Raw genomic sequence first — 10,945 nt, 5'->3', positions numbered from 1 at the left:
AACAGTTCAACTAGAAAAATTTGAAAGTTATTACCTGATCACCATGTGATGTCTATGGGTGGAAGAAGGAAACAGTCCAACTAGACACAATTGAAGGTCATTACCAGACCATGTGATGTCTAGAATGAAATTTCTTGTTGGGTTATTATTTCCTTTTAAGTTGAGAAGTCTCAATTAATCTACTCCAGATGATCTGTGCACCGAAAACTGTTTAGTTTCAGTTGCTTCTACGTTGCTTCTTGCCTGCTTCTCTGTATTTCATTTTGCAGAACTAATTAACAGTTTGAAAAGTGATCTCTTTGACTCTCATGGATAATTTATTCAGTAATCTTTATTATTTTATGTGGTCAGATATGCTTATTATCTTCTCTGCTTTCATTTCGTGTGAAACCAGCAAATTAAACCCATTCCACAGTCATGGCATGGATGTAACAGGTCAAACTCAGATATTTCGAAAGTACAGTTCCTTATATATCATGCCCTTCCTTGAAAAGGACTCAAATCCTATGTGGCATTGCAAATTATAAGAAAAAAAAATCATTTAGATATATATCCAAGTTGTGTGTTCTTCTGTGTATTTTATGGATAAAGCATAAACGTTTTGATTTCATGATCTTGGATTATTAATTAATTATTTAAGGGAATCTTTGTATTGGATAGTGATTCCTTGACTATTTCAAAACTATGGAATGATCTATTCTGAGTCATGTATAAGTGATCAAAATCACATTTCTCTACAAGGAATTTAATGACTACTGAACGATTGACCAATGGATTGCTCTCTTATTACATTTAGAAATAAAGGTTTATTTATTTTTATTTTATTTTATAGGCGTGTAAGTATGTACGATTGTGTCCCCCTCTCACAAAGAGTTGGAAAAATTATGAACCCCCACTCATTAATTAATGCCTTGAAACTCCCACCTTCTCACATAAACGGCTTACATAGCCGTATGAAAAAATTTCCCTTATTTTATTTTATTTTATTTTTTTTGTTGTGGGCTATATTTGATAACATGTGATATTCTAGACCACCTTTGGGAGGTACCACTTTGATTCCATGGAAAGATTGTAAAGAGTGCTTCTTATTACATCTAGAAATAAAAGTTGAAAAGATAAAATTGAAGTTGCAACATTTGATAAAATGTGTTCTTCTAGATATGTTATAGTGGATGGAGCTTAAATGGAGAAATTAATTTTTTAAAATATGTAATAGAAGTTCAATACAAAGCTTAAGCTATTAGCTGGAGAGGATAATACGCTATATGAAAACCACACGAATCTTAAACTTAATTAATGTGAGATAAATCTCAAAAAAGTAAGAAGGCAGAACTAGATCTTCAAATTTTTCTTAAAAATTTAAAAAAAAAAAAAAATCCACTATGAAAACGAAATATAATAACCCTATAGGTGGCTCAAATTTTAGCCAAATGAATTATAGTTAAAGCCGATGTAAAAAATAAACTTTGCCTCCAAATCAGTTTTGATATATTGGGAGAAATTAAATTCTCTATCAATCTAGGAGTGTGCCTTGCGCCAGCACTCCCATGAGTCTATTTCTCTCCTCCCTATATGAAAAAACACTCTCCCTTGTTTTGAGGAGGTGAGAGATAGACACATGGGAGTGCTGGCGTAGGCCACATTCTCAGACAGAAAACTACTTCCCTGATGTAGTATATCAAAGATACATGCAATTCACATAAATCAGTTCATTTGTATGACTTTTACCTATGGTTAGGGAGAAAGTTTTTTTTCACCCACGAATCTAAGGTTTTCATTATTCCCCCTATATGTTGAAGGTCTGAAATGTCCTTCATTGTACCTACACAACCATCCAATTAAGTGCAATAATGACCATGGTAAAGAAACTTCTCCTCCTTAACCGTGGCTTACGAAAAACTCAATCCCATAGTTAATATAGGAGATAGTTTTCCTTCATCACACCATCCTAGAATCACAAACCTCTATATATAAGCTTTTAGTATGTTCCTCAAAATACCCTCTTGCATGAATTTGAAGTCATTCCCATTCACCGTAACTTAAGGAAAATTCGATCCATTAATATATGATTTCAATTTTAACGGCTTTTTTTTGGGGGGTGGGAGCAAAAGGAGCAAGGGTGAGGCTGTCTTTTCACGCCTTACTGTGTCCAACGCCGCACATGCAGCCCGGCCAGGGTGCTGGACAGGAGTCGAATCTAGGGGGGGGGGGGAGGGGGGAGGAAAACATGGAAACACAGCTTGGTATTTCATTATACTTAAGTCAAACTACAAGAGAGAATGAAAGACCACATCAATAGCCTAAAAAGAGAGACGAAGTACAATAAAGAGAGAGGCCAAAGATACGCAGCCAGACAAGACCAAGAATCAAAAGACAAGATCGACCAAAAGGCCAAAGTCCAAAATGAAATAAGCAGAGATCAGAGACGAACCCGTGAAGGAATATCAGATCAGCTATTGTTTCTCATTTTGGCATGCCACCTCAGCTGCTGACACTTTACAGATCTAGATGGTTTGTCTCTAAATTTCTTCTTCACCCACAGCTTTCTCTCTCTATGTCTATAATATTGCCTAGCTAGTTAGCTACGTACTTTCTTCATCATGTGTCATACTTCTTTCTTGTACAAAACTTGCATGCCAGGTAATTAATGCTTACATTGCATCCCACCCCCCTTGCATGCTGCACGCACAAATACAAAGATTGAAAGTTTTGATTAAGAATAAATTACAAATAAAAATTCTTTGAATCTTGAAAATTGGAGATATTAATTTTGTGAATATAGTTAGTTTCAAACGTTTAAAACATAGAACTTTGACTTCAACTGAGAATTTTATTGAGTTGAATATATATATATTTAATTAATGCCTTTGTGTGTGTTGAAATAGCTAGTTTAACTAAGATAAATTAGCACTTACGTAAGAGTTAATTAATAAGAAGTAAAATTTTAAAATAATTTCTTCCCTCAATCTACTAGGTCATGTGTTCCCATGTGTTTTTCTTTTCCCTACTTGAATTCGTTCAATTTTAAATTTTGTAAAATTGTCAAATGTATGTCATTAATTAATCCTTTTTATTTAATCAATATAGATTTTAAACCTAACCCTAGTGTGACTTATCATTAACGATTTGGAATTTCTATACCAATCAAAGGTCTTAGAAAGTATACTTACTTTGGGTTGATCCTCTTCTCCTTCTTCTAATAGGGGTCCTGATCCACTCCATTTTTATCTCAAAGGCTCTAAGGTGGGCTTCATGGAATGGGAATTTCTAGGAGAAGCTTGTTGTTAAATTTAATGGTTCCTTAGTATTATAATATTTGGGTAAGATGTAATGGATAATCAAACAATCAATCTCAATCCGTTAGGACATCCTTTTGTAGATCGAAAAAAATTTTAATACTCGATAAAATCCTTAATACTTAATAATAAAAATTAAGTAAATAATGATCTTAAGAGTTTTAAGATTCTTCTAATATGAGGAAAAACGAGTCATGATCTAATTAGAGATATGGATTGAGTGTGACTTGTATCGGCTAGGGGAGGAAGGCCCGAGTCACACAAGGCAGAGATGTAAACAGATGGTCAAAAATCTAAATTCAATCCGCAACCGATTTCGTGTAGAGGTATCCCTATTTGGCTAGGGAATATTCGGCTCCGATCACATCCGAGCCGAATTTGATCCGTGTACATCCCTACATTTGGGGCTCTTTTTTTTTTCTTTTTGATTTATTATTTTATAGATGTATTTAAAATATTTAAAGAAATTTTTAAGTATTAAACATTCATTTGACATGTGGACATGTTAGATTGGACTAAAAATTTAACACAAATTATGAAAATAATATGGACAAAATTTCTAAAGTATGAAAACCAACAAACACTACCATTATGTAGAAAAAAAAAATGCTGGTATTGAAAGCCCCCACATGAAGTTTTTCGGTAATAATGTTTTATGTTATGTTGTGACTGTGTATTTCTTCTACCAAAAAAAAAACACAGACTAGGTACTTCACGTAATACCACAAACATTAAGTGCAATTTGCAAGCCAAACGTTTTTTTTTTTTTTTAGTGCAAAATCCCCCCCCCCCCCCAAATTCCCTCTAGGAGGGGGAAGGGAGGAATTTATTAAAACCTCAAAAGGCAAAAACTGCATTACAACACTCACAAGGTCCTCTGGAAAGGAAGACAACCAAAAGCCTTGTCTAGGGTAATTTATAGTCCACTTGGAAATAGAATTAGCAATCACATTGGAGGTCCTACCAACATGTCAAAAGGTACAAAAAGCAACTTCAGTTTTCAACAGTAAGATATCTTTGACTATAGTGGCAATTTCCCATGGAGGCAGTAGGGAGTCGCAAGCCAAACATAATTAGCTATATGTGGAAGATTTGATATACAAGATATCGATTCAATAGATTTATTATAGGGTTAAGTGTTTCCCATGCCACTGGTGCGGAGGAATCTGCACATTACACCAATGATTGTCCTGAAAAAGGAATCATCTATATGGATCCACATATTAATAATAAGTGAGAAAATAATAAAATAATTATGTATGAGGAAAACTGCACTCTAGCTTTGCCGGGCAGTTTTTCGCTTTATTATATTATGAATGAAGAAATGAATTGAATTCAACTCTTGAGATCCAATACCAATGTGCAGTTAGAACTGTACATTATGGAAGCCATATATCATCATTTACTTTCACCTCTCCACGAAGAGCTTTTCTAAGTCCATGGTCACACATTCCCTCATCAATTTCAGAAGATTTTACCACATTGTTTAATATTAGGGAAAAAGAATTATGTACGGGAGTTTGGCCTACGTCGGCACTCTCATAAGTCTCTCTCTCTCCTCTTCATATGAAAAGATATCCATGCCCCTTGTTTTGAGAGGAGAGAGATAGACACATGAAAATACTGGCATAGACCACACTCTAGGACAAAAAACTACTTTCTTTAATTAACACGATTGCATCTTGAAATACCTTTCTAACTCAAACAAAGGGTCAAATAAGATCAAAAGTGATTTTTTTTGAGATCAGGGTGGTCAAAACCTTTGACTCCCCCATAATTTTAAATCTTAACATTGATACAAAATCTAACACGATCAAAAGTGATTTTATTACACAAAAAGTGACTTCTTTTTTTTTTTTGGACCTTTTGATCTAGAATAGGATTGTTAGAAATCAATTCAACCAATAGATATTAATATTGGTATCGATATTGAAAGTAACCATTATGATATCCGATACCTTGTTTTATAACTCTAGACCCACCAGAGTCATAAAGGGTTTGGATCCATTCCCGCGTAGGAATTGTCCCCATCCCATTCATATTATACGCAGGTGCGGAACCCACACCCCTTGGACGATGTACATGAGATGGAGACTAGAGACCATTCTCATGTGGGGAACGAATCCAAATTAAGTAATAAATGGGTTTACATCTGATCTTAGGTCTTACAAGGTTAGAACAAATGAGTTTCTTTTTAAGCTTTTATTTAATTTTATGAGGTTTACCAAAAAAATAAAATTATGAGAACTCTTTTTAATAAATTTTATATTTTTGGTGATCCTCATTAATTAATTCTCAACTTTATGTCATGAGACAGTATTTCCATCATTTCATCCCATAGAATCAGAGATTCTTCCCCTATACCATAATGTACGGGATTTTTTCAAAGAATGAATTAATATAGCCACGTGTACAGGTACGATGCTCGTTATGAAAGAAAAAAATCGTGTACAGGTACGATGCGTGCTACGGCATAGGAACATGTGTGTGTTTCTTACTCCAAATTTTTTGAATCAAAATCTCCCTATGATCTTTTCAGTAGCTGGGCCCCATCCCTTCGTATTGGCCCACCCCCTAACGCCCTAACCAATCACATGCATCACACACACACAAACAGATCAAAAGAATCTTTCCCAAATTTCACAGATTCACACGAGAACTAGGAAGACTTGAGAAGCTTTATTCTCTCATCTTTTTCATTTTAATATTTTATTTACGATAATCAATATTTAATTACAAAAATCCCCCTCCTTCAACACCTCCAAATACGAGTTCGGCCCACATATCACGGGCTCTCTCTCTATCTCTTCCCTCCCTCTTATCTATCTATCTATCCATTTCTTTTTATAAATAGAAGAACAGAGTTTGTTCTCCCAAATCGTTCTATTGCTTGAACAAGAAAGAAGCCTGAGTTTAGAAATCGAAATTCACAAAACAAAAAATGGGAAATACAATAGGAGCAAGGAGAAGGTTAGCGAAGGTGATGACCGTAGATGGCGAGACGGTTAAGTTTAAAACGCCATTAAAAGTAGGGGAAGTAACGAAAGACTACCCAGGCCATATCCTCATAGAATCAGAAGCTGTGAAGCACTTCGGCATCAAAGCAAAGCCTTTGGAACCACAACAAGAATTGAAGCCAAGGAAACTCTATTTCCTCTTGGAAAGAACAAAGTTTCCTCAACAACAAGATAAGAATATTCTTCAGAGGAAAGTGAGGCCAGGGGTTCGGATGAGTGCAAAAGAGAGAATGGAAAGCCTCATGTTAACCCGACGGGCAACTTCAGATTTGTCGTCCGTGAAGGAAAGAAGTCTCGTGAACGACTCTGGCATGGTGAGGGTAAAATTAAGGTTACCCAAGTCGGAGTTATCGAAGTTGATGGATGAAAGCCAAGATTCGTCGGAAGCGGCGGAGAAGATCATGGATCTCTGTATCACCAAGACCGGAATAAACAATTCCGGTGACCACCACGAGGAAGACGACAGGTACACAAAGAGCGGACCTCTTCTCGGGTACGAGTCCAAGAGTGGACCACTCCTCAGCTACGACTCCAACGAGGACACCAAGAGTGGGCCTCTACGACCTCATGGGGTTTGGAAGCCAGCACTTGATAGTATCATAGAGGGTAGTAACAAGCCCCGCCGTGAGGTAAATTAAACCTTCTTTCTCACTCAACTCACTGACTCGGTTTTCTTTGGCATCACTCATTTTAGGAAATAGAAGAAATTAGAGGTAGAGATAGGACCATAGGATTGGAATCAAAGGATGCATCATGATGAGATCGGTGTTGGATTCTGATCTTGTAGTGAAGACTGAAGAGGTAGTTGTATATGCTTTACCGACTTTTAATGTCCCATGTGGCCATGTCTGGAGTGTTTTTAAAAAAGACAAAAGGGAAATCATAAATGCGAGGATGAGGCGTAAGTTACGGGATTACGGGGAGAGGGCCGACAGAGCGTTAAGACCCCAACAAGAAACCAAACCAATACCAACCTGTCAGATTTGTGCTTTTGTGCTTTTGGTATACTGTGTTTTCTTTTCATTGAGTGTTGTAGTTTCATGGATATGGTCAATCATAGAAACTAGTTTTTTTCATCTCAAAGTTGGTTGCTGGCTATGATTATAGAATTGAATTTTTTCATCTTGAAATTTAGATTTTCTTGATTTTCAAATGGTATCAGTGCAGATTATTATATATTTGTCATGTGAGTATTTATGTCACAAAATTGAGGGAGTTGATGGAGTAGATGCGCTCTAGCTCTATGACTAAGAATAGACAATTGTTAGTTAGTTAGTTACTTACTTACTTATGCATGTATAAAAGATTGATTCCTCTCATCCCATCTTCTCTTGATTAGTCTTCAAAATTCTTTTATTGTCTTTTGTTTTTTGTTTAGGCTGTCAAGCTACATGGCGTCTAAACCCAGAAAGAGGTAGGGCAAAATGACGCCATGCCTCTCGTAAAATGAAAATTCATCCTTATTAGATGTCTTTACGCACACTCTCATTGGCTTCCGCACTCCTATAGGGACTACACATCCTAGTAGTGATTCTTCTCCCAAGTTTAAGAGTTTATATTAACTGGTACTTTGTAGGATGAATAATGCTTGCTCTTGTGATTCATGGTTGGTCTTTCATTCCTTCCACACTCATCCAAAAGATATATGCAGACGTTCCACTTGGTATTTCTTTTTTTAAATTTTGCCGTTGAATAAATTCCTTGAAATTTGATAGATATGGATTACTTATAAAATTACAACCTTATCTGGTTTGTCGTGCAATCTAACTTGCAATGTTGGTGTAGAAACATCCTCTACACTTAATATGGAGGGAACCCACCCTTCAAATATTTTCTTTCCATAAAAGTATTAATCTTTGTCTCCAAATCTAATGTTGTTGATTATAAAAGTTTCTTTTTGGTTTCTCTCTTTCTTTTGCTCTTTCTGTTGATTTTTTTAACACTCATAGTCTCCATACAACTTAAGATATTAATGTTGCTTTTTTTATTTCTAACTTTCTTTTGGGTTCTCAATTCTTTTGACTAGTTTAATGTGTTAATCTTCCTTAGTGGGCTTATAGATTACTACTTTCCAAATTCTCATTCTTTTAAAATATCTTTTCTCAGCGTTGGGTTCCTCTATTGCCAAGCTGTCCGTACTGCCATGTGCACCCCAGATACAAGAAGACGGTGAAAAGACCACCTTACCCCTACTCGAGCGTCTTGCCTGAGCGGGGGTAAGACGATCTTTTCCACCTTGTTGTGTGTAGGGCACACGGAAGTAGAGGATCCAGGTCCCTTTTCTCAATAGTTTAAGGAGAAAGTTTTTGCCACCCAAGAGCAAGGATGAAGGGAGAATCTCTTCATCTAAGATGAACTGATCTTATGATTTGGCTCTTGGACAATAAGTTTCATCATTAAACTCACACCCCTTATTCTATGTGGTCAAAATTACCCTTCCTTCGTCCAATCCAACGGTTAGTTGTGGTTTAAGATATTCTCTCTTCATTGTGTGTGAAGAAAAACTCAATCCTTAATTTAAAGTCTTTGAAACGATATGCACATGCAAAATGATGCGCGGTAAAGATTTAAATATTGCTAATAAATTAGTAAAATCTGATAAATCTTTAATATTTATTAAATATTAAAAATTTTTTGTTAACTAAATATATATAGTAACACAAGGTTTTTTTTTAAAGAATTGTAAATATTAGTGTGAAAAGGAGTTGTATTTTTACATAAAATTAATGGCATCTTTCATGCCTCTAATAGAAAGTCAATTAGGTTTATCCAAACATAAGCTAGTCATGCAAGACCTTTTCTGCAGACCCCAGAGCAGCTTAAAACCTAAAGAGGGCTAAAATAAATAGTTACTTGACTCGCTCTAAATGGTCAAATTTTGACCTTGTATCCAAACAAACCCCAATTATAAATCTAGGTTTCCTGTCAAAGTTCAAATACTTGAAGGACTCGTGGTAAACATGCACCGTCGTGTATTACCCATTCGTAGATGCAATATTTGGAAATCTGCGACGGATGTGACGGTTGAGATCTATTGATTTCTTTGACTTTTAAGTAAACGTCTGATTGTTGATTTATAAGAGTCTACATGGAAGTTGATGAACGTGGATTTTTGAGCCACGTGCATGTGGGACATGTTCTGTGGTCCTATAATTCCAACTTTATTTTCATTTGCTTCATATGAATTCCAGTTGGGGTTGGCCATTATTGACCCGAACCCTCAAATCCATCCTTGATCTGGTTGGCCGGTTCAGATTTCAATCCGGTCCGGTTTTTATAGGATATATTGATACTTTGAGATGTTCAGCAGCGGTTGGTATGGATTTAGCAATCGATATTGTGTCGACCGAATGGATCGATACCAATACGTCATTAATACATATCGGCCGATATGGTCAAAGAGGTTTTTTTTTTTTTTAATTAGAATCGTCCTAATACAAACTGGTAAAGTTGAACCCGATATGATCAGATGCCGGTCGACCTATGTTGTATCAATATCAATATTGATGGAGACCGATACAAGCATTGATACCGATACTTATAAGCTTGTTCAATTGTTTAATTAATTTAAATGTAATACAATTGTTGGGAAATCTCACTAAAGTTTTCTCTCTTGCATTGTTTGAATTTGCAGAGAAGGGTGACGTTTAAGCCCGTCAAGGATGAAGAAGAATTGGAGTAGATTGGAAGTAATTACGTACTCATTAACTTTTATGTGTTTATTTTTAACGGAGCCACGGAGAATACAACAAAATAAACATAAAATTTAGAGGGCGGCGGCGATAATTTTCAATTTTTCATGTCCATTTTTTGGTTTTACTTCCTTTTTTTGGTAAAACTTTTTTGTTTTACTTCGATGGTAGTGAAACCATCAACTTACTATACGGGCAATGAATGTATGTAAATTCGTGTATAGTATTTTGGTTTCTTATCTTATTTTCAATCCACACTCTCTCTCTCTCTCTCTCTCCCTCTCTCTCTTTGTGTGGATAATAATTAAGGGGTTTGTTATGTAGTGATCGTAACCCAAAAGCTCTAGAGTTGATGAAATCAAGTTTTTTAACCTTGCTCATATTATGTTGGCTCGATCTAACGCTCATATATTAGATTGAACCCCCATTAGACACATAACAAACCATTACGCTTCCACAATCATCATCCTTAGAGGTTCTCACTCTAGATTTCTCTCATTCAGTAGTAGGTCCATTCTTTTTTAGGGTTTTTGTCTGACGGCAGATAGCTCATTCTATTCCAGGTAATCCTTTCTTAGATAGCCCTTTCCATGATTCAAATCCATGACGTGATGCCCGACTTTGATACTAAATATTAAGTACTTGATCGATATTGGATCCAGAACTGATGGAACGCGTTAAATCAAGCCTTTTAATCTATCTCATACTAAGTTGGCCCAATCTAACGCCCATATACTAGATCGAACCCCATTAGGCACATAACAGTGTCAATATAAAATTGAACCCAAACTTGAAACTGAAACAGATCGTATAAAATTGAATCGAAAAATTATTGATTTGATTTTGATTTTGAAAACTAAAATTTTATTTGGTTCGATTTTGGTTTTAGCCTAAAAACCATGAGTTTGAATTAAATCAAATAAAATGTAAATCATATGAA

The 10,945-nt window shown here is 35.6% G+C and overlaps 1 protein-coding gene across 1 annotated transcript; it reads left to right on the top strand.

Annotated features, from left to right (window-relative positions):
* The first annotated feature begins 6,233 nt into the window (after positions 1 to 6,233).
* Positions 6,234 to 9,995, top strand: LOC122650920 (uncharacterized protein At1g66480-like). The gene is made up of 2 exons (XM_043844281.1): positions 6,234 to 6,942; positions 9,948 to 9,995. The coding sequence occupies exons 1-2, from the start codon at positions 6,238 to 6,240 to the stop codon at positions 9,993 to 9,995; spliced, it is 753 nt and encodes a 250-aa protein (XP_043700216.1). The 5' UTR covers positions 6,234 to 6,237.
* The last annotated feature ends 950 nt before the right edge of the window (positions 9,996 to 10,945 follow it).

Source organism: Telopea speciosissima, chromosome 2 (genome assembly GCF_018873765.1).
Source record: "Telopea speciosissima isolate NSW1024214 ecotype Mountain lineage chromosome 2, Tspe_v1, whole genome shotgun sequence".
Lineage (NCBI taxonomy): Eukaryota > Viridiplantae > Streptophyta > Magnoliopsida > Proteales > Proteaceae > Telopea > Telopea speciosissima.
The sequence above is the reverse complement of the archived record's forward strand: the minus strand, read 5'-3'. Positions and strand labels throughout refer to the sequence as shown.

Bases quoted from the DNA above. Each gene is read 5' to 3' on its own strand.
- LOC122650920 (XM_043844281.1), top strand. From the start codon at position 6,238: ATGGGAAATACAATAGGAGCAAGGAGAAGGTTAGCGAAGGTGATGACC. The intron at 6,943-9,947 runs GTAAATTAAACC...TTGAATTTGCAG, and splicing joins GTAACAAGCCCCGCCGTGAG to AGAAGGGTGACGTTTAAGCC.